Source organism: Bidens hawaiensis, unplaced genomic scaffold (genome assembly GCF_021521415.1).
Source record: "Bidens hawaiensis isolate Kalapana, Puna unplaced genomic scaffold, B.hawaiensis_p1.1 tig00000820_1, whole genome shotgun sequence".
In the NCBI taxonomy this organism is placed as follows: Eukaryota; Viridiplantae; Streptophyta; class Magnoliopsida; order Asterales; family Asteraceae; genus Bidens; species Bidens hawaiensis.
Window position 1 is genome coordinate 1874614 of NW_027491048.1, and position 25304 is coordinate 1899917.

Consider the following 25304-nt stretch of genomic DNA (forward strand, 5'->3'; position numbering starts at 1 on the left):
TTCGATGAGATTCCGACCAAAATCAGTGGTTTCCGGCGAGATTACGACCCAAATCAACTATTTTTGGCGAGATTCTAGCAAAAACTAGCGGTTTCCAGCAAGATTCCAGCCAATTTCCGGCCAAAATATGTTTGTGTGTGTATAAAACTGAAAAATGTCCGATCCGATTAATCCCGATTAATCTCGACTAATCCCGATTAATTGTTAGTCCCCACACCGCCGTCTGACCACAGACTAGGGATTTTTGCAACACTGCCTAAAATCCCTTATCACACCACAATGTGGAATGTATTGGAGCGGTAATTCCTACAAGTAAGAAAATAACATGTTTTAAGTCGGTTAAAATGACTCATTTATTAAACAAATCAACCCGAACATGACCCTTTTACTAACTGGTTAGCCAAAATACGACATGTTCAATAAAATGGTGAACCCAAACATGGCCAGTTAAATATGTGAATAACATGTTACCTGCTTAAGAACTTTAAATAGTTCGTACTTATATTTTAAAGCTGACAATTATTAAAATACGAAAGTTAAATATTTTTGTTTTTTTTTTGTTTCTCTCTTAACTCTTCATTTTCAACCGTTTTAATTTGTTAGTTTTAAATACTGATTCTCCGATAATGTTCATTCGGCTCTTGTAATCCCTAGCTAGATATATATAACCAACCAAGTTTGTCAGGGGTGGCTCAAAGGGAAGCGAAATAAAGCAAAGACTTTAGGCCCCCACTTCTCTAAGGCCCTCAATTCTAAAAAGTAACAAATTATATGTAAGTTAATAAGGGTTTTGAGTTTGTTAAACAATACGGTGTGTGGTCTATAATTACACATACACATAGATGACAAAACAGTCACGTGATTAAAACCAATTTTTCTTACGGAAAAGACCTCAATTTTATTATGCGTTTTAGGCATGCAAAAAGATTGAGACGGCCTTGAAGTTTGTTGATTTGGGAATCAGCATGTACACATTTACAATATGGCATTTGACCTCGAGTTTTTGGTTGATTAAATTGTTACCGAGTCTCTAGAAATTACTTGACGTTTTAGCAAATGAACATTAAATGGCACAACCGAAAACAAGACATGAACACGAGTATGTTTTAAGTGTGTCCTACACAAATAAACATGCGGTTCGGGTTCAGCCTCACCTATTCAACCAGCCAACCTGAAATCTTTCAGCCCGTCAACCCAACATGATTGAAACTGATAGTGGTACCTGCATATAGCTCTGATGACCAGAGTAAAGGTCAGTAAACCAGACATATGACAGATAATAACAATAAGGCTATCAAAATGAAATCTTTATGAATTTTAATAGTAACTTTGAGCAAGTGTTTATAACATGTTAGTCATAAGATACACTTAACCGATACGAATAATACGCGCTACGCGTATCAAAGATGTGGCAAATCAACAATCACACAATTTAGTAAAAAGTTCCAAGAGTAAATATTATATGGTTCAGATGTAAGAAACCAGGAGGACCACAAAAACATGCCTCCACTTTCGACTCCCACCGGAGGTCAACCTATTAAGTTAAAACTGCTTCAAATATACCAAGTCAACGTACAACGCTTTCTATAACATCTGCCGAAAGACTCGAGGTTGCCTTGACCGCTGTTCCCTCTGTAATCAACCCAGAAACATTCATTGACCGTTTCGAGAAGTCAACCAACACTTTCCTCTGATTACTATCCGTGTGTGGAAGACTAGCACGCAGAAGCTCAACCGGCATTTCCCCACTAATAGCTCGAGCCGCCTCTGAAACAACAGCTTCTGAGCTCGGTGGGGTCCACGTACACATAGCTTGCACTAAACTATCGTATTTGTTTAAGCAGTATTTCGTAAGAAGCCCAAAAAACGCATCAAACGAAGCTTGCCAAAGCTTTGGGTTTTGCAACCGAGGGTCGGTTGAAACTTGAGGGTTAGTTAACAATTGGGTGGCCCGATCCAAAACCGCTTTGAGAATAACCGAAGCCCCATCACCACACGGGCTCCCGAGCGGCCGAAGTGGCGGCTGCTCTGAAGAACACATAACTGCTGCTAGACAAGCACTCAGAGAATTAAGATCCATCGACCCGATACACGCGGTAACCATTTTGACCAGGAACGTGACAGTCAAAGAAGCTTCGTCGTCAGATGGAAGACCACCAAACAGAAACCTTAAATGACGGAAAATTGTCATGCATACGATCCGTGCCAGCTCACTGTTCGGTGAGAGAAGTTGAAGATATTTTGAAACGAGTTTCCGGCCCTTGGGAAGAGACGTTAATCGTAAAAAGACGATATCGTCCTCAGGAGTCAACCCGACCGAGTTTGACTTTTTCCCAAGAGGGTCAACGAGCTGAAGTGACGTGGCCAATCCTTCTAGAAGAATCTGTCTTCTTTGCCTCATTTGAACACCGTTATCTTGAGTAAACTGCAACGCACGGTCAATGTCATCTACTTCAAGAAGCAGACAAAGCCCGTCCTCAATTGTAATTCGGGCTGCAAACATCGGTTCTCGCTCTAATGATCTCTCAGATCCCTTCTCATTAGTGCCAGCTGGCGGGTTAACTTCTAGAAGCGGCTGGGGCCTACGGATGCACGGAAGTGAAACCCTTCCATCAGCATCGATATTAAAACTATTTATAGTTTCCGTACTGTTACGTGAGGACTTGGAAGATGAATCTTTCTGAGCGGGACAGAAACGCGTTTTTGATTTTGAATCACAAGATTTTTTAAAAACACGAGCTTGATGATAATAATCGTCTATATACGGGTCGTTGCTATGAGTCTGTTGCACTTTAATAACGGATTCAATCTCTTCAGCATTCATATATTTGGAACTAAATTGTACCCGAAATTTCTCATTTTTCTTATTAGTACCATCGGATCCTTGTCGGGAAAGACGTCCCCCGGGCCTACCACCTTTTTGAGTCGGTTTCGTTTTCAGTTTAGTCAAGTGTAGTGGAAGGGACGAAATCGGGCACAGCGGGAGTGGTGAAAACGGACCAACCGAGTAATGATGTGGCGACATAAGGTGTAATGGTAGCGACCCGTTATGAAGCAGTTTCTGCTGAACAGCATTGCTAAGCATATGACTGGTCCAGGTGTTTTGTGGCTGAGAATAACCGGAAAGGCCGAGCGGGATTAGGTGGGACCCACTTCCGTTATAACCAAGGGATCCATGAAGCGCCCCACTTAACTGCATGTTATTGATGGTGGGAGAAAGATTCGGAAGATATGAATGCTGATGTGGCAAGGAGATATTAGAAGGGAATGACGAGTTAGGTATCAGAGCGGGTTCGTTAATGAACTGATGTTCTTGTGGGCATGATGAAGCTCGGTACAATGACTTTGGATCTGTCAGATGAGGTTGTGATGACCATCTTCGGTTTTGGTAGGTCTCGGCATCGGAGATGTGTTGATCCAACCAATCAGTTAACTCTCTTTCTTGAAGCCGTTCCGAAGCAGCTGAACCTGTAATCAGATCAGTTAAACTACAAAAATAATGCAAATAATAATTTTTTAAATATATATATATATATATATGATTCGTTATGTACTCACTTTTGTTGGAATTACGTATGCCCGAGACACATAATTATACTAATGTGGCTAACTGTGTTTGATCCAAGTCGGGTCATACCCAATAACAAGCTAGACGACACCAAATGTATTCTTTTAATGATTTGATCATTTAAATGAATACCGAACACTACGTGTTTAGAAAATTGGTTTTCTAAACAAACACACTTGAGGATTTAAATAAATTATCTGGATAATTTGTTTATATAAATTAATTATTTAATTGGTTAAATAATTACATAAATGTATGTGCATTTTATAAAAATGAGTTTTATAAAATAAGAGATGGAGATATTTAAATGTTAAAACAAAAAAAAAAAAAAAAAAAAAACAAAACCGGCCACCCCATGTGGGTGGATGGTTTGTCCATTTATTATTTTGTCCTTTTGTGTTGACATCTCCTTTATACATCTCCAATCACAACACATGCAAAGCATCACTCCTCTCTCCATTTTGAATTCAAGTTTTGAATCAAAAACTCTCTCCTTCCCTCTCCTAAAAAACTCACGGCCAACCTTGGCATTTTGGGAGAGCTTGGTGAGCTTGTTTTGGTGTTCAAGAATCCTAGCAAATAACTTGGTGTTGTTGCAAAAGGCTTGGGGTATCACTCTCTTGAGGTTTTCTTCTTTGGAGGCTTGCCTTTCATTCATCATCCCCTTCAACAACCTACATCTTCCTATAAGGTATAAGGAGGTACATTTACATTTTGTGAGCATATTGTTCTTGTAATATTGATCCTTGTTCATTGGGTTTTAGTTTTAACATAATGGTATGTTCTTTAACAAGTATTAAGATATAAGCTTCCGTTGCGTTTTCTAGTTAAATATGGTTAACTTGACTTTGATAAACTTGTTTAAAACCCAACAATGGCATCAAGAGCCGGTTACAAGGACTTATGCTCCTTGCATGTTCATAGATTTCGGTTTTTTCATGGGTGAAAAGGGGTCCGAAATTTTGGTGGATTTTACCCCTCTTGGTTTTGTAAGATCTTGACATGCATGCAAAGATCTTAGGAAACCATTACTAACATTTGGATGTTGAAAATATCAAAATTGCAAAATTTTGGGGGGGGGGGGGGGTTGAGCCGTAGCCTCCTTTGGGGGGGGGGGCTGCCTTTTTTTTGATGTATTTAGGCATTGGTTGCTTAGGTTGCATGCTTAGAACATTTGGTATGTTTGGATGTGTCATAACCGAAACCGAGACCTTGGATGTGTTGATTGTTGTTATGTGTATGTTGGTTATATTTATTATTCAATATGGTTGTAATAATTCATATTTTAGGCTTGTGTAATTTATTTATTCATAAGTTGGTATGTAATAAATAGATTAGTTGCATTTTCTTTGTTTTAGAAAAATATGTATTAGGATACATTTTGTAAAAATTGAAGATGCAAGAATTGGTGGATTTGGGCCTTGGACCAAATTTTGGGCTTGTTGGGCCTCACCGGCCCATCATGGGATTCAAGCCCATTAAGCCCATAAATTTCACTCTTGGGCCCAAGAAGACTTTTGGAAGTTTGGAGCCCATTTACAAGCCCAACAAGAACACAACAACTTGGAAAGGATACTTGAAGCATTTGGATGCAAGGTCAAGTGGGAGTCAACATTCCATCCTTGTGTCATGTTTTGTCCCTTAGGTGAGACTTATGACCTATACTTGTTTCGGCTAACAAGTATGGTCAAACTTAGCGGTTCTCGGTTATGACTATATTTTGCATGTATGCTTGGTTGTTTGTTTTACTTTATGTAATGTGTGGTTGATAGATATTAGGATATCCAAACCGTCACATAGGAACGACAACTAGCATAAAACGGGTTCTAATATATATTTGGTAATATCGCGTCAATTAGTTAATAAAATGGGTTTATTAAAACTAAGCGATTACTCACATATAATAAAATTGGTTTTATTATAACTAGAACCTTGAAAATTGGTTTTCAAAATCGCCATATTACTAAATGCATGTTAGGATATGGCATAATGTTTTTCAAACTAGAATATTGGAAAACTTAAAAATCCCTTTTTCATAATTACCAAGGAAACAAGTCTAACACCATCCTTTTGTAAGACACTTAACGTATTAGGAAACTTTAAATGGGATAAAGGTCACCTAACCATTTTAGAGCAAACTAATATACTTAAGGTAATATTAACATAATTGTGGGATAAAGGTCACCTAACCACTTGTATGTTAATCTTACATGTTTATACAAGTAGGACGACTTGAATTGGAAACCATGTGATAAAGGTCACCTAAGCATGGGGTCCAATGGTGTTGATGGGATAAACATGCCAACACGAAATAAGGATTTCGAATGGTCCCATACCTCTAGAAGTTGCAAAGGGTTGCAATTGTCAAGGTTGACTACCTTGTTAAATCAAATAACGGGATAAAGGTCACCTAACCGAAATTTGATTTATCATTGGATTCTAGAATTTAATTATTATTTTAAAATTTGGAATAAAAGGGTATTAATAAATAAATTGTTTATAATACTAAAATAAAACTTTGTTAAATTTTGTAGATGGCCGCTAACAATGCAAACACCTCTACCCATAACACCCGTAACCTATCCTTAAGAACCATCCTTGAAAAGGATCGTCTAAACCATAATAACTTTATGGATTGGTATCGCAACTTGAGAATAGTTCTCAAACAAGAAGAGATATCATATGTCTTAGACGATCCCATTCCCGACGAGCCTAACGTGGAAGATGAGGAGGCTTATTACGATTGGGTTAAGTACACCAAAGATTCGGTGCAAGCCTCTTGCCTCATGTTGGGAACTATGATTCCCGAAATCCAAAAGGATTTCGAGCATCATGGGGCATACGACATGATAACTCAATTGAAGGAAATGTTCCTTCAACAAGCTAGAGCGGAACGTTTCGAAACGGTTCGAGCGTTTCATGCATGTCGTATGGAGGAAACCCAAAGCGTCTCATCTTATGTCCTAAAGATGAAAAGCTACATTGAAAAGCTTCGTAGGTTGAATTGTCCCGTCTCTAATGAGTTGGCTACGGATTTGATCCTCAACTCTTTGACCAAAAGGTTTGAAACCTTTGTCATGAACTATAACATGAACGGGTGGGACAAAAGCATTGGTGAGCTTCACGCAATGCTAAGAACGGCCGAAGCGGGAATGGGTAAAAGGGTTTTACCCGTTCTAACAATCAATGAAGGCAAAAGGGGACATAACTCCAACCCCAAAGCAAGTGTTGCTAAGGGCAAGGGCCACGTCCAAGGAAAGGGAAAGAGGAAAGCCATCACGCCCTACAAACCGAAGGAAAAGAAGCAAAAGGTTGCGACGCAAGATCCATGCTTTGAGTGTGGAGAGATAGGTCATTGGAAAAGAAATTGTCCGACCTATCTCAAAGCGTTAAAAGATAAGAGGGATGCGGAGCAAACCTCAGGTATTATCTTTACTATATATGTTGAACTAAATGTTATTTCTTCAAATACATGGGTACTTGATACCGGATGTGGAACTCACATTTGCAATTTGTTGCAGGGGTTCAAAAGAAGTAAGCAACTCAACAAAGGGGACATTAGTCTCTTTATGGGCAATGGAGCAAGAGTTGAAGTCCAAGCTCAAGGAGACTACATGTTAAAGCTTCCAAGTGGTTTGGAAGTAATTTTGAAAAATGTTTTGTATGCTCCTAAGTTAAGGAGAAACATTATTTCCGTGTCCCTTTTAAAACAATGTGGCTTTGATCTTAAGTTTATTGATTATGATATTCATGTTTTGATGAATGGCATATTTTATTTTAAAGCTATACCCATGAATGGTATATATGAAATAGATCAAAGTGGTATGTCACATAGTAGTTCAATGTATAATGTCAACACCAAGAAACTCAAGAAGGACTTGGGTGATCCCTATCTTTGGCATTGTCGCCTTGGACATATAAGCAAGAATCGCATGCAAACTCTTCGCAAGAGTGGTATTCTAGAAACCAATGAGTTTGATTCATTTGATGTATGTGAATCTTGTTTACAAGGCAAAATGACAAAGCAACCCTTTAATAAAACTTTTGAAAGGTCAAAAGAATTATTGGGTATCATACATTCGGATGTATGTGGTCCTTTTAGACCAATGACTAGGAATGGTGAAAGATACTTCATTACCTTTATTGACGATTATAGTCGATATGGTTATGTGTACTTAATGAAACACAAAGATGAAGCTTTTGAAATGTTCAAAGACTTCAAAGCTGAAGTAGAAAGACAACTCAAAACCACAATCAAAGTACTTCGTAGTGATAGAGGAGGTGAATACCTAAGTAGTGTTTTTCAAGATCATCTTAAGAGTTGTGGAATTATTTCACAACTTACTCCACCTGGAACACCACAACATAATGGTGTGTCTGAAAGGAGAAATCGTACCCTATTAGATATGGTTCGATCGATGATGGCTAGAAGCACTTTACCTCTATCATTTTGGGGCTATGCTTTACTTTCCGCTGTTCGCATATTGAATATGGCTCCAACCAAGAAAGTGGAGAAGACACCTTTTGAAGTATGGCATGGAAAGGCTCCATCGCTATCATTCTTAAAAGTTTGGGGTTGTGAAGCTTATGTAAAGCAATACACCCCAAACAAATTAGAAGTCCGATCCACTAAGTGTATCTTTATAGGTTATCCTAAAGATGATTTAGGATATTACTTTTACGATCCTAGTGAGCAAAATGTTATTATTGCTCGAAAGGGTAAGTTCTTGGAAACTAAGTTCCTTGAGGAAGGAACTAATAGTAGAACAGTGAAATTTGATGAGGATCAAGAATCACAAGATGATACACAATTGGTTGATACTAGCACTCAACAAGAGGTTGTTGAAAGTGATCAAGTGGTTGATCAAAACACACAAAACGTTCGCAGATCTGGTAGAATTAGCAATCCACCTGAAAAATATGGATTTTTTGTAGAAGGTTGCTACGTGGTAGATTCGGATGAACCAACCACATACCGTGATGCAATGTCCAAGAATGATTGTGACAAATGGCTTGAAGCCATGAACGTTGAGATGCAATCCATGTATGACAACCAAGTTTGGGAATTGGTTGAACCACCACTCAACTCCAAAGCTGTTGGAAGTAAGTGGGTTTTCAAAAGAAAAACGGATATGCATGGAAACTTGGATACTTATAAAGCAAGACTTGTAGCTAAAGGTTTCACTCAAACTCAAGGGGTTGATTATGATGAAACTTTTTCGCCTGTGGCAATGCTAAAGTCTATTAGGATATTATTTGCCATAGCCGCACATTATGATTATGAAATTTGGCAAATGGATGTCAAGACCGCTTTCCTAAATGGATATCTTGAGGAAGATGTCTATATGGTTCAGCCTGAGGGTTTTGTCGATCCGAAACATCCTAAAAAGGTATGCAAGTTAAAGAAATCAATCTATGGATTGAAACAAGCATCTAGAACTTGGAATCATCGTTTTGATGAAGAAATCAAAAATTTTGGGTTCATCAAGAACGCTGATGAGGCTTGTGTGTATAAAAAGGCTAGTGGGAGTATAATTACCTTCTTAGTATTGTATGTCGATGACATTCTACTATTTGGAAATGACATTCCAACCATGGAAAGCGTTAAGGCTTGGCTTGGAAGTAGATTTTCCATCAAGGATCTTGGTGAAGCTGCCTATATTTTGGGAATAAAGATCTATAGGGATAGGTCAAGGCGCTTGATAGGTTTGAACCAAAGTACATACATTGATAAAATCTTGAAAAGGTTCAAGATGGAAAACTCCAAGAAAGGTTTTGTACCTATTCAAAGAGGGACCATATTGAGTTCAGCTCAATGTCCAAGCTCAAAGGGTGAGCAAGACATGATGAAACAAATCCCATATGCTTCTGCTATAGGATCCATCATGTATGCGATGATATGTACTAGACCGGATGTGTCATGCGCTTTGAGCATGACAAGCAGATACCAACAGAATCCAGGAGACAGTCATTGGATGGCTGTTAAGAACATATTGAAATACCTTAGGAGGACTAAGGATATGTTTCTGATATATGGATCTGGTGAGGAGGAACTCGCTATAAAAGGTTACACGGATGCGAGCTTCCAAACTGATCGAGATGATTCTCGATCACAGTCTGGGTATGTGTTCACTCTTAATGGAGGAGCTGTCTCTTGGAAGAGCTCAAAACAGGAAGTGGTAGCATTGTCCACTACAGAATCAGAATACATCGCCGCTTCATTAGCAGCTCAGGAAGCTGCATGGTTGAAGAAATTCATTACTGATCTAGGGGTGGTCTCTTCCATTCAAGACCCCCTAGAAATCTTTTGTGACAACGAGGGTGCGATTGCACAAATCAAGGAACCTCGTTCACACCAAAAGACAAGGCACATAGAGCGGAGATTCAACTACATAAGGGATGAAGTTGAAAAGGGAAAGATATGTATTCGCAAAGTTGGAACTGATCAAAATCTTGCGGATCCATTCACGAAGCTCCTAGAAAGACCGAAACATGAGCGTCATGCGAGTGGCTTAGGACTTCGATATTCTAGTAATTGGATTTGATCTATTTTGTATTTACGTTTAAAAGACTTTTGTAATTTAACTTTTATATGATTATGGAATCTTGAGTTAAATTCTAATTTTGCATGTTTAATCCATGAATAAGTTATCTTATTCTAAAAGTCCGTAGTCGATCACATTTGTGGGAACAAATATGAAGCAAGACTATTATGAACTAGGATTGGTGGATATTCATAAGGAATGAATATGGAGCATAGGTTTGCTGCCAAGGTTCATAGATATTTGTGGGATACAAATATTGGACTGACCCGCTCTCAATATTACTACATGGAGTCGATTGACTTGATCATTAGTAATTTTGAGTAAAGGAGAATTTCATATTATCCTAAGACCTGAGATGTATATTGGGTCTTGATTTTCACCAAGTATTACACTTTGACTCTCCCCTTCGCTATTCGTAAAAGATGGTACATAAGGATGAGCTCAGGTGGAGTATAAAGTGATAGTGAGAGGCGTATACAGTCAAGACGGAATTTGTTCCTCTTATGTGTTGAGAGTTTAGATGTCTAAGGCCTGATAAAGTTGAATTGTAAAGAGAATGATCACCTATGTCTCTTAGATTCAACATGACATCTAGTAACAAAGGGATATAATGATAGATTCACCTAAATCATATCAAGTAAGGGACTTGAAGGGATGATGTTATTGAATGGCACTTCGTCAAACACATTAGGGGTGGTGAACTGTTGTTAGGCGGTATTCACCACTTGCATTAATTTTCTATGTATCTCGTGCAAGTGGGAGATTGTTGGAATTACGTATGCCCGAGACACATAATTATACTAATGTGGCTAACTGTGTTTGATCCAAGTCGGGTCATACCCAATAACAAGCTAGACGACACCAAATGTATTCTTTTAATGATTTGATCATTTAAATGAATACCGAACACTACGTGTTTAGAAAATTGGTTTTCTAAACAAACACACTTGAGGATTTAAATAAATTATCTGGATAATTTGTTTATATAAATTAATTATTTAATTGGTTAAATAATTACATAAATGTATGTGCATTTTATAAAAATGAGTTTTATAAAATAAGAGATGGAGATATTTAAATGTTAAAACAAAAAAAAAAAAAAAAAAAAAAAACAAAACCGGCCACCCCATGTGGGTGGATGGTTTGTCCATTTATTATTTTGTCCTTTTGTGTTGACATCTCCTTTATACATCTCCAATCACAACACATGCAAAGCATCACTCCTCTCTCCATTTTGAATTCAAGTTTTGAATCAAAAACTCTCTCCTTCCCTCTCCTAAAAAACTCACGGCCAACCTTGGCATTTTGGGAGAGCTTGGTGAGCTTGTTTTGGTGTTCAAGAATCCTAGCAAATAACTTGGTGTTGTTGCAAAAGGCTTGGGGTATCACTCTCTTGAGGTTTTCTTCTTTGGAGGCTTGCCTTTCATTCATCATCCCCTTCAACAACCTACATCTTCCTATAAGGTATAAGGAGGTACATTTACATTTTGTGAGCATATTGTTCTTGTAATATTGATCCTTGTTCATTGGGTTTTAGTTTTAACATAATGGTATGTTCTTTAACAAGTATTAAGATATAAGCTTCCGTTGCGTTTTCTAGTTAAATATGGTTAACTTGACTTTGATAAACTTGTTTAAAACCCAACAACTTTCCCTTGAAATGGATCCAGATCCGGATCTGTCACCGATAACTCCAGGATGCCTCGGTCCACTAACTGATCTGTTTAACTACAAAACAGAATTTGCGGTTGAATGAACGTTTTCATCGCAAGCAAAATATATCAGCTTAAAGATAAAACAAAAAGAAAGCTAACCTTTGAAAATATAGTTGACAGATCATCTAAATCCGATACCAAACCAACCCCTGACTCCTAAATAAACAGGAAACCAGTGTAAGCGAAAGCAAATTGTAAAACGAACATATAAAAATGGTTATAACAACCATTTATTACGCGCATAACGGGCAAACACACACCTCTTCTCTATGAAACAAACGGTATTCATCATCACCGGGCCCGTTTAGAGTATTATCATCCTCAACTTCCAAACACCCAAAATCGGCTTTACCTAAACTATCTTGACCGAAAAAAGCATACTGTGATGCATCAAAAAGTTTCCCATCTGCATTACAATTATATATAATTATATAAATCAGCTTCACAAAATAAAATAATGAAACAATTCTTGAAATAATAATAATAATAATCTGATTATAATCACAATAAAACAGTTGCTAAAAAAAGCCATTCCCAAAATAAAAAATGAACAAAATAATAATCATTTCATTTACATATGAACTGCATATAATTATAATAAAAATAAAAACACAAATATCAAGATTCAAGATTTATATACTTCAAATAAACCAAAACATTAATAACTAAAAACCCAACTCAATTAACACCCAAAACTCAACACCCACAAAGTGTTCTTCAAGATCTAATCCAATTACACTTGAATTAAACAATAACAAGCAATGTAATTATTATTATTATTATTATTATTATTATTATTATTATTATTAATCTAAGTGTAAAGATTGAAGCTTTACCTGATAAAGAAGCAGCAATGATGGTGGTTAAGTCTCTGCTACCAGATCTTGCCATAATATTAATACCCACCAATTAGAAATTGGGAAATTAGGGTTTTGAATGAATTAGATCGGAGCATGAGAGATTGATTGATTGATTGATTGCGTCTGGAGTTGACCATCTTCGACTATAAGGAAGCAGCATGTTACTTTCCGTTAATTAATAATAATATTATTACAATTTGTTGGATCTAAAGTATGTATGGACATGAATGAATTTATGGTTAGGAAAATATGAAATGATAATAAATGAATTTATATAAATGGTTAAGATTAAGACGTATGTTATGTTAGTCTCTAAAGCATTAAAGAATGTTATTTAAGTGCATTAAGTAAATTTTTATACTCTTTGGATAAAAGTTTAAAGCTTCACATCTTTGAATCTAATACGGGTCTGAAAATTCTATCTTCAAATATGTAACACCTATTACACGATTTACATCACTAGTCCAACTAGAGTCTAGATATCGTTGGGTTAAATGTTGTTTGGTTTGAATGAAAATTAATAAAACAAAATTGTAGACGTCATCCTTAATAAAAAAAAAACTAAGTACTATGATCGTGACTTTCATAAGTACTTTTTAAATATGTTTAAATACTATAAACCAATCAAACATGCCATTTTTTGTTGTAAAAGTTTATATTATGTAAAGTATTTTTCAAATAGTTAAGAGTCATCGATACATTCAAAATGAAGGTAACGTTTTTTTTTATATTTTATAATGGGGCTTCGTCTCCTTATTCGATCAAGTTGTAGGTCTTGAAGGTGAAATGGGCCATGGGTGAACAATTGCCTAATAAATAGGAAAAGAATGTTAAAAGGGGGCCTAGATATATTGCGGAGAGCGCTCTTTGATGCCATGTAGTCATTATTCGATATTAGGATAACTCTCACAGTCTTATTCAATTAGATAATATCAACCGACTACTTGTGAGTATGAGCCATGTATACAAACATGTACGGATATTTTTGTAAAACATGATACCGGTTAGTATATGCAAATATATGGATATGGTAGATTTATTCATATAAAGAGATTTTATGTTGGAGCATGAACAATTGAACATGAGTCTAGTTAAAATTTGACTTTGACCTTAAGGATTGTATATGCCGTGAGGAAATCCTAGGTCATGTCCTCCATGATGAAGTGTTGAGCGATGTGAGAGATCTTAATTCAAATTTATTATACTTTTCAATAGTTCGAAATGAATTACCCATTCTCGCAAGTTTGTTCGGAATTTTGAAGATCTCGACAATGATGGAGGCATACAAAGGTGTATCGGCTATGATTTCATCAACTATGTGACTAACTCCGAATATGAATAATTGACAAGGACGTCTGCGACATGACTACAATACTTAGCCATGTGTTTATTCAAAGTGGACGCATAAGGAGGGCACATAGGTAAGCTATTTATTGTGTGTTAATGACTAATATTACCAAATATGTTTTTCAACATTACTTGCATGGAATTTAGAAAATGACATTTAGAGTGTTGTGACGTGTTGGTCCAACAAATATCGTGAAAGAAGCATCATCCTTTTGTTTGACAAACGGCTTTCATATGACTTGAGATAGTTATAAGTTACCGTATATGAAATTGTAATGTAATTATACTTTAATATAATACATGAACATTTCTTATACGTATAATAAATGTTAAATATAAAATAAATCAATGCACTTAGGTTGTTTGCATCACCATATATGACATACAATTCTAAAAGCTAGTTTCTGTAAGAATTATATGTGTTCATGTATATGTTTTTTATTATGTTAAATATATTATAATTTGAATCATGTCGAACTAAAGTATTGTATTAATACAAGTGATACGTTAATGAAATGATAAAACATATATTAATCAAACCTTTATATTTAGAGAAACAAGATCAAATACATTTTATTCTTAACATGAAAACGGTGAGAACCAATTTGCTGTTATTATTAGGTTTATTTTTATAGGTGTTTGCTGTTATTTTTTATTCGTATTTGCTAATTTTCCATTATGAGACGTTATAACTATTTGTTAATTTATATTTTGTTGTTATTATTAGATGTTTTCTTTTGTTGTTATAAGTATTTGTTGGTACTTGCTGTTATTATTTTGTTATTGATTTTGATTCTTTTGTTGTAATTGTTAGGTTCTTTTCTTTGTTATTATAAATCATTGTTTATGTTGATTGGTATTGTATCTTACGTTCTCATTTTTTTATAAATTGTTATTATTTCTTACGTTCTCATGTTAAGATTAAAATGTACATGAATACAAACTAAAAGAATCAAGTTTGTCGGTATGAATAATGGAAATAAACCTAATGCTTTTAACTTTAACGTGTGTAAAAGGTACACTATCTTTTTAGAAGTATTTCCAATTTGACTTGTTCATTAACACCTGTTATATCGTTCAAAAAACGTAATACTTAGTACAGTAACTGATACGTGTATGCATACACTATTATAATTAATGACATTTAGTGATTTAACTTCTAAAACATTTATAACGAAATTGTTTTTGTTTTTTTTTTCAACAAAAACTTAGTCAACAAAGTTAAGAAATTTACAAAACCTAAGACGAACCTGGAAAAACATGTTTGACCTTCGATTATGGAGTATATGAGAATGAGTCAAAGAGGGAATAATTCTGATTAATGGAATAGAAAATATATAATTGTCTTGGATTCGGTCATTGATTAAAATATGATCAAGACATAACACACTTCCATTTAATTTGTAATGATCTAGCGTTTCTTAATCCTATGTATAGCGGTTCTTCTAAAAAGAGTAAACACCCGTAACAGCGTTAGAAAGCGTCATAAAATTACACGCCTGTCATATGACTAGATAATTGTATGACTAGAAATGTAAAACTTTGACAGTAAAGACAGATAGATTAGGCGGACCTTGAATTGGGATGTTGTTTGAGTTAGACATGTGGTTGTTAAAGGATTGAACACACAATAATACGGATATATAGTCTACACTAATTTTAGAATCAGCCATTTAAAAAGTTATATTTGCAACTGATTTTATTAAGAATAACTACATATTTAACAATTTAAATTCTCATGTTTATACTAGCCGTCTACACTAACATGATACAACACAGATCAGATATCCATGTGTATTTGGTTCATATATGAAAAGCAAATGTTCATATGTGAAAAAACATATGAATACGAATGTGTGAAAAATGAAAGGTGTGCGCATAAGCAACGTATTTACCTCATGTTTAGATTAATGATCGATTGGAAACTCCAAGCCGGAATAGCTGCCCGAATGCTTAATGCAACAATGCAGTGTCAAAGGCGACGTTAGTCCAATTTCCTAAACTTATAGAACCGTGGGGACTGTCGAAATGTTTCTTCTGTTTACATTTATTCGGTGTTTATGATGATGTTTAATCGTTTATAACTCATATCAATATACTAAATAAAAAGGATTGGGAGTTTTATAAATTGTGTGACCTAAGTTAAGTGCGCAAATAAACTACTAGTAATGGTTTCCAGCCGACAACCAACAACCAATACAACTATTGACTATGTCATGACCAAAAGTTTATATTTTAAAAGAAACCAAGTTAAAATATAACGTTTGATAACAAGCTATAAGAATCTAATCATGTCAAGAAACTACAACATAAATATAATAACTTCATATTATTGATGGATAACCAAAACAAATATATATCATCGACCAATTGTTAATTCTATGCTCGGCCATTCTTGATTTATAGACCGAAAAAATTAAAAAACGAATGTAAAATAAATAATAAAGCTTCGTTCACTACTTTGTTTACACCGGCACCACCCCTTCCCGATAATTGTCTAACTTAAACATCGGCGCACCTTGTTGGTGCAAACCCGAGCCTAGACTTCTTCGTGTCATACATGATATGAAAGTTTTGTTGTTGATAGTTACCAATTATCGACAAAGCGGACCGTGGTGTCCCCAAAATCGCCAAACACACAATCTCTTCGGGCTCAAGCTTGATAAAGTAATTCTCGACCGGGAAATTCCACACCGCACTATCGTTAAACACGATCCCAAACGATGGCAAGTCGTTTTTGTAATTGGGGATACCCGAAACATTGTAACAAGGTTCAAGAATTGGGAAATCATCGACCAATGGGAATCGTTTCACTTTCTCCATAAACGATTTCTTGATAATATTGTAAGCAGGGTCCGCAAAGTAACTTAACGTCGTACCCGAATCAATTATGGTCCCACCATAACCATCGGTCGATAAATCCCACGTCTTTTCGGGTATGTCAAGGGTTTCCCCACCCACAATCACCGATTTAATATGAACGTAATAGAAAACATCAACGGGCGCTTCCTGGCCCCCAATCAACGAAGTGAAATTCAAATCCGGCTGCTTCAAAAGATTCGCATCCTCCCCGAATATCAACTTACTACTAACACTCGAATTACTATTTCGATCAACCAAACAATAAGAAAACGAATGCCCGTATAACGACTGAAGCTGCGAAGCAAATGATAACGGGCCACGGCCCAACCCGAGCAACCCGGCCGCCCCATGAAACAACCCGCGGTTCCAATGCCCGCAACCAAACATAACATTCTCAACTTTCACTTCCTCTTGTCTATACCCATCAATGTTACTAGTTAAATTAACCGTAAACGTCTCGGTCGCGAAATCGCCCGTCGTGTTCGAACTATCCCCGTACCAATAAAAATACGGGCACGAATCCGAATCCGAACCCGACCCGGGTTCGGATCCGGATCCAGGTTCACATTTTCGGGTCGGGTCGGGTGACGAAACAAGGCTGCACCGGGGATCGTGGCAGCTAATGTTTCGATAAGACGACGATTGGGCCGGGTCGTAATGCGACCCGGTTTGTTCGAAACAATCGAAACACGGTGTACATTGGATCCAATTCAAGTCACTTCCGGTGTCCAATATTAACGAGTAATGTTTCGCCGGAGTACCGAGAAACACGTCCATGAAATACTCGCCGGAGCCGAGTGTCACGCCGGACTTCAACGTGCCCATGAGTTTTCCGGCGAACGTTGGTTCTGTCTCGCCGGAAGTTAGTTTTCTGGCGTGCCGGAGTTCAGTTTTCCGGTGGGTTTTTTGTTTGTGAAGCGTGTGGATTCTGGTCAAATCGTTGACTGCTGAGTCGAGTAACGAGTCTTTAACGACGGGTTGACCGTTGGACCGGTGTTTTAGTTGGAGTTTGACGGAGGGTTTTGTCTCCGGCGAGGTGAAGTGGCAGTCGGAAGATGACGTCATGCCGGGGAGTTGGATTCCGGCGAGAAGAGAAGAAGCGTTTTGAGCTCCGGTAGCAGAAGCTAGAAGGAAGAAGATAAGAAGGAAAATAACCATTGGTTTGATGAGAGTCAAATGATATGATTTAAGGTTTGAGGAAAACAAGAACATAAGAAGAGAGGTTTTATGGGTTAAGGTTAAGGTTAAGGTTAAGGTTAAGGTTAAGGATATGATGTTTTTTTTGGTTAGGTTGAATAATAATAATAATAATAATAATAATAATAATATTATGATGTGGGATGAAGAAATCAATAAGGGATTGGTTTGGTGAAGGTGGGAACAATGGTTTGACTCAACCTCCTAAAAAGAGTTGAAGACTACAAGCAGAGAATTCAAGCTTTTTTAAACGTTTAAATATTATATAATAATATAATTTAATTTAATAACTTGCATGGGTAAAAGTTCCTCTCGGGGTAATCTATAATATATATAAACGAAAACACAAAAATCCTACGTGTCGTGATCTAGTCGCCCCCCCTTTTTTTGAAGTCACCAGATTTGCTTGATTTTTAAATGGAGGCTTCTCATGCATTTGACCCGAATTAATGGGTATGGGTCTTATCAAACCCAGATTTTTCTTAAACGAGTTATAACATGTCATTAAATTAAAATTATTCTCACTAAATTATTGATGTAAAAATCCTATAAAATAGGATATACTATAATATCTTATTTATTTTTAAAAAGATATATATTATTTAAATTAAAAAACCAATTTTATAGTAAAATAAATAAACGGGTCTTGGGTCTCATCAAACCATAAGTATATTATAAACTTTCATAAATATTATTTATAATTAAAAACCCAATTTTATAGTAAAAAAAATAAACGGGTCTTGGGTCTCATCAAAACCATATAGCTTTTAAACCGGGTTATAACATCTCATTTATTTGTAAAACAATTTATCATCAAACCATAAGTATATTATTAACTTTCATATAATAAAAAAATATAAATTCAAAAAATAAATAAATATTAGAACAAACAATATAAAACAACCCCCGTGATACGGGGGATAAAAACTAGTATTAAATATTGTGAAAATAATTTTTTTTTAAATTTACAGAGGTTTTTTTAAGTAATGGTAAGGCTAAGGGTAATGGGGCTTGATTGAGCCCCAGGTGAGCCAAGCAAAATCTGACACGTAGACGATGACATGGCCATGGATCAAGCCCCTCAACCAAGCCCCAGAGGGTGTAGTGGTCCAGGTGATCAGGGGCTTGATCCAGTTATTTATTTATTTAATTATTTTAAATAATACATTAAATAATAATATAAAACATTACGTTGATACTAGTCTAATACAAGATCATCGGGTCTTCTATCCCACAAATGCTCGACCAACTCATGTCGAACGTTGCCATGTAACTCACGGCTCTTGATGTTATTTATGTTGGCGAGTCGTTGTTCATTGGTGATCGTCGATTCTTGTCTTGGAATATCACCTTGGTAGTTTTGACAAATAGCTTTACCCTCGTCTTCTAGTATCATGTTATGTAGGATTATACACGTGATGACGACTTCCGTTATCTTCTCCATTGTTCAAAATCTTATTGGATTCGCCAACATTGCCCATCTTTTCTTTATGACTCCAAACGCCCTTTCAATATCTTTCCTTGCCGATTCTTGTTTCTTCGTGAAGTACTTTCGTTTGTCAGAAACTGGAGACGTGTAAGCTTGAACAATTATCCCCCATTCGTTGTAAATACCATCAACGAGGTAGTACCCGTACTTGAAATGTTCCCCATTTGCAAAAAAAAGCTTGAGGGGGTTCAACCCCGTCGATAAGGTCATCGATTATCGGTGACTGATCGATAACATTGAGGTCATCATTAGACCTGGCAACCCCAAATAACGCATGCCAAATCCAAAGATCCTGTGACGCCGCCGCCTCAAGTACAATAGTAGGGCCGGGGTGATCACCTCGATGGAATTGACCTCGCCAAGCAGTGGGACACATAGCCCAACCAACATGCATACAATCAAGGCTACCGAGCATCCCGGGGAAACCATGATTTTCACCGTGCACCTCGTATATGCGTTGGATATCATACATTGTTGGTCTACGTAAGTATCTCCGCTTGTATAGCGATATGACCCCTAAATATAATTATTAAATTTACATAAGTTATGTAAATATTTGAAAAATATATAAACAAACGTAAAAAAAATATATACCTCTACAAAAGTGGTTAAGCGCATCGCGTCCGGTCTTTTTAACCATTTGTAGATACTCGTCCAACATGTCCGATCCAACACCATACACTAGTTGCCGAAGAGCGGCGGTAATTTTTTGAGTAGTCGTGAACCCGGGCTTACCTCTAGCGTCATCCCTTTGTTGAAAATACTCAAAGTGCTCCGGCAAGTCATTTGCTAGACGCATGAATAATCGTCTAGTCATTCGAAAACGGGTTCTAAAATTATCCTCACCATATGTGGGATTGGGACTAAAATAGTGACGTATCAAAGTTTCGTTAGCGGTCTTTCGATCACGAATACGCGGTTGGCGGAACAATGGGACTCGGGGGCGATTTTGATCTCTCAAAAAGCTTACCGTTGTTTGAACCGCTTGACAAATGAGTAGGTCTTCTTCGGTAGAATAGGAAGACGAAGACGATGACGACGATGCCATTTATAAATATATAAATAGAAGTTTTGATAGAGAGAATGTATGATTTGAGTTTTTATAGAAAGTGTGGATTTGTATTTATAGGTAAAAAAAATGACAAAATGGCAAAACAGGTCCTTTATGTTTTCATGGTTTTTCAATAGTCATCCTTTAGAAACCTTAACGGCGGAAATCATATTCTGTGTTTCCAAAATGTTGCACGTTACGTCCTTTTCCACTAACCCAGTTAGATTTTTTCGTTAACTCTCATCACATGAGATGCACGTGAGGGTAAAAACGTAATTTCCTCTCCCATATCATTTCCCCCCTTTTATAACACACCCCGACTTTTCATTCTCATTTTTAATCCTTCATCTTCTTCACCTCTTTGTCTTCTCCGACGTTCATCTTCCACGATCATCATCATCATCATCGATCATCTGTTCCATCTAAAAATGACCTGGGAAATACGCGAAACTGGGGAAGATTATGATGTTGACCTAATATACGGTAATGACTTACTGAAATTACGATTTTTTTTCTTTGATAATTAGGTTTTTTTTGGGCATTTTACTTACAAATTTATGGTATTTTGCAGCTGGTTATCCAAATATTTTTGGCTTAAAGATCCATCACGGTGGTCGATTGACTAGTCCTCCAAATCGCACATATGTGGGAGGTACTTTTAATTTCGTGGACCTGATTGACATTGACAGGTTCTCCATTCACGAAGTTAGTGAAATGATGAATGTGTTAGGGTATTCCACTGTTGATATTATCTTATATCAATTTTTACATCCTGAGAAAGGATTAGATGATGGTCTTGAAGACCTGTGTAGTGACCAAGATGTGCTGAGGTTAGCTACACATGTGGAACATCATAAGCTCATTAATGTATATACTCAACATGGGGTTAAAGATATTAAAGAGTTTTGGTCTTCACCTAAGCCAAAAAAAGGCATATCATTGTCTATTGAAGAAATTGATGAGCCTGGACCTTATGTTATTGTCCCTGTTATGCAGTCAAGTGGTGCTGGGAAGTCTATTGATTTTGGGCAGTCAAGTGGTGTTGGGAGGTCAATTGATTTTGGGCAGTCAAGTGGTGTTGGGAGTTCAATTGATTTTGGGCAGTCAAGTGGTGTTGGATTAGAGGTGGATGTTGAGTTAAAGGGTGATGAGGTGGATGTTGGGTTAAAGGGTGATGATGTAGATGTTGGGCAACAGATTGATAATGGACTAGATGTTGATAGGCTAGATGTTGATTGTAGGGTAGAAGGTGATAGTGGACTAGATGTTGATGTAGATGTAGATGTTGGGCAACAAGTTTTTGGGCCAGAGGGTGAATGTGGGCTAGATGTTGATATTGGGCCAGAGGTTGATGTTAGTGCAGATGTTGGGCTAGATGTTGGGCCAGAGGGTGAACGTGGGCTAGATGGTGAGGATGAGGATGTTGTGCTACAGAGTGAGGTTGATAGTGATATTGAGGGTGGGGTTGAGACTGATAGTGAGGGTGAAGATGATAGTGATGATAGTGATGATAGTGACTTTAAAGGTAATTTATGTGAGGATGATAGTGATAGTGATAGTGACTGTGACTTCAATGTGAAAACAAAGGTTGTGGATAAGGGTGAGAATGATAGTGATAGTGATTTTAGAGGTGATGAGTGCAAAATTACTGATGATCCTGAAGTTGATATGAGGGAGTACACTAATAATGTTGACTTAAAAGTGAAAGATAAGAACCCTGACCCTAAAAATACAAATATACAAGATGAAATTATAGACAATGACAAAATACCTAGTGGGTCAGAATCTGATGAGAATGAGACTGGTATTAGAAAACACCACTTGCATACTGTTAGAAGGGCAAATGCAAATAAGGATAAGGAATCTAGAGTGAACTTTTTCATAGGGCAAGAGTTTGGGACCAAGCAAAAAGTGAAGTTGTTGGTTAAAAGACATTCAGTTGAAAGTAGGAGGAAGCTATTTTTTGCAAAGGATGATAAAGTCAAATTAAGGGTACAATGTGGTGGTAATTTACCAGATTTTGATATTGATGATCATGGAGTGCATATTGACAGTCAACTAAAAGCCAAAGGACATGCTGGTAAAACAAAGAGAAGTGAAGGGGGTTCTTTAGAAAAAGGGAAACAAAAGTTTGTGGTAGGTAAGACTAAGGGCCCTATTAATGTTGGTGGTAGGGGGAAAAAGACAGACCCAGACAAATTTCAATGTCCCTGGTCAATGTTAGTTTCGAAACCAAAAGGTGTTGAATCTTGGGTGTTGAGAAGATTAAATAATGAGCATAAATGCCTTCAAACAATGAAAGTTAGTGCTTGCACATCCACCTTTTTATCTTATCAACTACTAGATCAAGTTCACTCCAACCCTGAAATACCTGTCAAGTCTGTGCAAGAGCAATTTCAAAGACAATATGAACTAGGAATTTCCAGATTAAAAGCATACAGGGCTAGGGCTAAAGCCAAGAAAATGGTGCAAGGGGATTACACAACACAGTATGGTATGCTTAGGGATTATGTGCTTGAATTAAAAAAACAAAATCCAGGTACCACTGTAAAAATTTAGGTTGAGGAGGGCACAGACACAAATCTACCAACTAGAAGGTTCAAAAAGATCTATGTTTGTTTTAGTGCTTTAAAGCAAGGGTTTAAGGCAATAGGGAGGGATCTACTGGGTCTAGATGGTGCATTCATGAAAGGACCATTCCCAGGTCAAATTTTATCTGCAGTTGGAGTTGACCCAAATAATGGAATCTACCCAGTTTCTTTTGCAGTTGTAAAGACAGAAAATCTCAGCTCTTGGACTTGGTTCCTAGAAAACTTAGGAGATGATTTGGATTTGGGTCCAAACTCATGTTTCACTTTCATGAGTGATAGGCAAAAGGTATGTTATTAATTTTGTGTTTGTTTTTAAGTTATAACTTTCTTGTACACTGCACTATATCTGGATTTAAGTTGTAACTTTCTTGAACAGGGCCTTCTTCCTGCTATTGAAAATTTGTTTCCATGTGCTGAGCACAGATTTTGTGTTAGGCATATTCATGAGAACTTTAAAGCAACTTATAGAGGGAAGTTGTACAAAGATATGTTATATAAGTGTGCTCATGCAACAACAATTCCTGAATTTGAGACAGCAATGGATGAGTTGAAAGCATTCAACCCGGATGCCCACTTGTGGTTGTCCAACATTCATCCTAAACACTGGTCTAAGTCACACTTCTCATGTATGCACTTTATCTCTTTAATGTGTCAACTCTCATCTTTAGCTTTATGTCATGTGTCAACTGTCATCTTTAATGTGTCAACTACTTTGATTTGTTCATAGGGAGGGCAGTGTCTGATATGTTGATTAACAACATGTGTGAAGTTTTTAATGGTAAGATTGTGGAAGGCAGAGACATGCCTATCATATCAGCACTTGAATACATAAGGGAATACTTAATGAGAAGGATAGTGAATGTTTTAGAGGTTATAGACAAGAGTGAAGGGTTGCTTAAACCCACTGCCACCACTGCGTTGCAAAAAATCAGGACAAATGCAGCACATTATACTGTTCAGTGGAATGGGGGGAGATCTATATCAGGTTAGTGGCAGACCACGTAAGCAAAGATTTGTTGACTTGGTTAAGAGGACATGTACATGCAGAAGGTGGGAGCTGACAGGTACACAATTGTCTATTGTATTTCATTATGTAGTTAGTTGGGTAGTTGGGTAGTGTTTGAACTATGTTATATATGCAATCCAGGTATTCCTTGTGAACATGTGGTGGCAGCAATTTGGAACAAGGCTCTTAATGGTGGAAGGGTTGGTGCAGTGGAAAGCTGGGTTAATCCAGTGCATAGAATGGACACATGGAGACAAGTTTATTCTTTCAAGATCAATCCAATCAATGGCAGGCCCTTATGGCCAAGGTCTCAAGTGCCTACAGCTCTTACTCCTCCCAAACATAACAAACAAGTTGGTAGACCAAAGAAGGCTAGGAAGAGATCAGCATTTGAGTTAGAGGACTTGACTCAAGGTGGTAAGTTGTCAAAGAAATAAACCAAAGGAGCTTGTTCAAAGTGTGGCAATACAGGACACAACATAAGGACATGCAAGCAGGCAAGGTGATTGGTCTTCTGGAAGATTGGGCATGATGTAAGGGTGATTTGTCTTTTGGAATATGTTTTAGTTTATGTATGTGTTAATGTATGTTTGAATGTTGATAATTTGGTGTTTTGAACTTGGATTAATGACTTTAGGATGATAATTTGGTGTTTTGAATTTGGATATGTAATGACTGGTTGAAGATGTAATGACTTTATTTGAATGGTTTATGTAATGACTTTGGTAGTCTCTTTATTTTATTTTATGTAATCCCTTTCTAGTGAATGTCTTTGACTAATTGAGGTAACGACTTTGGTTCATGTTTTTTGACTTTATATTGCATTCACATTGTGGTTATTGCATTCAACATGTCTAGTGCAGTCCCATTTTGGTTATATTTAGTCAACATATGTCTAGTGCAGTCAAAATGTGTCTAGTGCAGTCAAAGTGGTTATTTGCAGTCAAAATGTGTCTAGTGAAGTCAAAATGTGTCTAGTGCATTGCAAATGTGTAGTCAAAAATAACAATTGGAACCTGATTAACAACCAATACAACCTTAAAAGGGCAATAAACCTTAAAAAACTTACATTA

At 36.8% G+C, this 25304-nt stretch overlaps 3 protein-coding genes across 3 annotated transcripts; all 3 read right to left on the reverse strand.

Annotated features, from left to right (window-relative positions):
• Window positions 1-1175: 1175 nt before the first annotated feature.
• Window positions 1176-12879, reverse strand: LOC143542254 (protein PAT1 homolog 2-like). Its single transcript, XM_077034890.1, has 5 exons — window positions 12665-12879; window positions 12089-12234; window positions 11928-11984; window positions 11763-11841; window positions 1176-3468 (listed from the first exon to the last, which is right to left on the reverse strand). The coding sequence occupies exons 1-5, from the start codon at window positions 12717-12719 to the stop codon at window positions 1568-1570; spliced, it is 2238 nt and encodes a 745-aa protein (XP_076891005.1). The 5' UTR covers window positions 12720-12879; the 3' UTR covers window positions 1176-1567.
• Window positions 12880-16315: 3436 nt separating this feature from the next.
• On the reverse strand, window positions 16316-18137 carry LOC143542265 (aspartyl protease family protein 2-like). Its single transcript, XM_077034900.1, has one exon. It carries the CDS (start codon window positions 18107-18109, stop codon window positions 16538-16540), a length of 1572 nt encoding a protein of 523 aa, XP_076891015.1. The 5' UTR covers window positions 18110-18137; the 3' UTR covers window positions 16316-16537.
• A 1404-nt stretch (window positions 18138-19541) lies between these two features.
• On the reverse strand, window positions 19542-20382 carry LOC143541258 (uncharacterized). Its single transcript, XM_077034137.1, has 2 exons — window positions 20178-20382; window positions 19542-19675 (listed from the first exon to the last, which is right to left on the reverse strand). The coding sequence occupies exons 1-2, from the start codon at window positions 20380-20382 to the stop codon at window positions 19542-19544; spliced, it is 339 nt and encodes a 112-aa protein (XP_076890252.1).
• Window positions 20383-25304: the final 4922 nt, after the last annotated feature.

Coding starts and splice junctions, on each gene's coding strand:
- LOC143541258 (XM_077034137.1), bottom strand. CDS start 20,382: ATGCGTCTAGCAAATGACTTGCCGGAGCACTTTGAGTATTTTCAACAA. Junction 19,676..20,177: donor GCTTAACCACTTTTGTAGAG/GTATATATTTTT, acceptor TAATTGTTCAAG/CTTACACGTCTCCAGTTTCT.
- LOC143542254 (XM_077034890.1), bottom strand. CDS start 12,719: ATGGCAAGATCTGGTAGCAGAGACTTAACCACCATCATTGCTGCTTCT. Junction 12,235..12,664: donor CATTGCTGCTTCTTTATCAG/GTAAAGCTTCAA, acceptor ATTGTAATGCAG/ATGGGAAACTTTTTGATGCA. Junction 11,842..11,927: donor TGTCAACTATATTTTCAAAG/GTTAGCTTTCTT, acceptor TCTGTTTTGTAG/TTAAACAGATCAGTTAGTGG.
- LOC143542265 (XM_077034900.1), bottom strand. CDS start 18,109: ATGTTCTTGTTTTCCTCAAACCTTAAATCATATCATTTGACTCTCATC.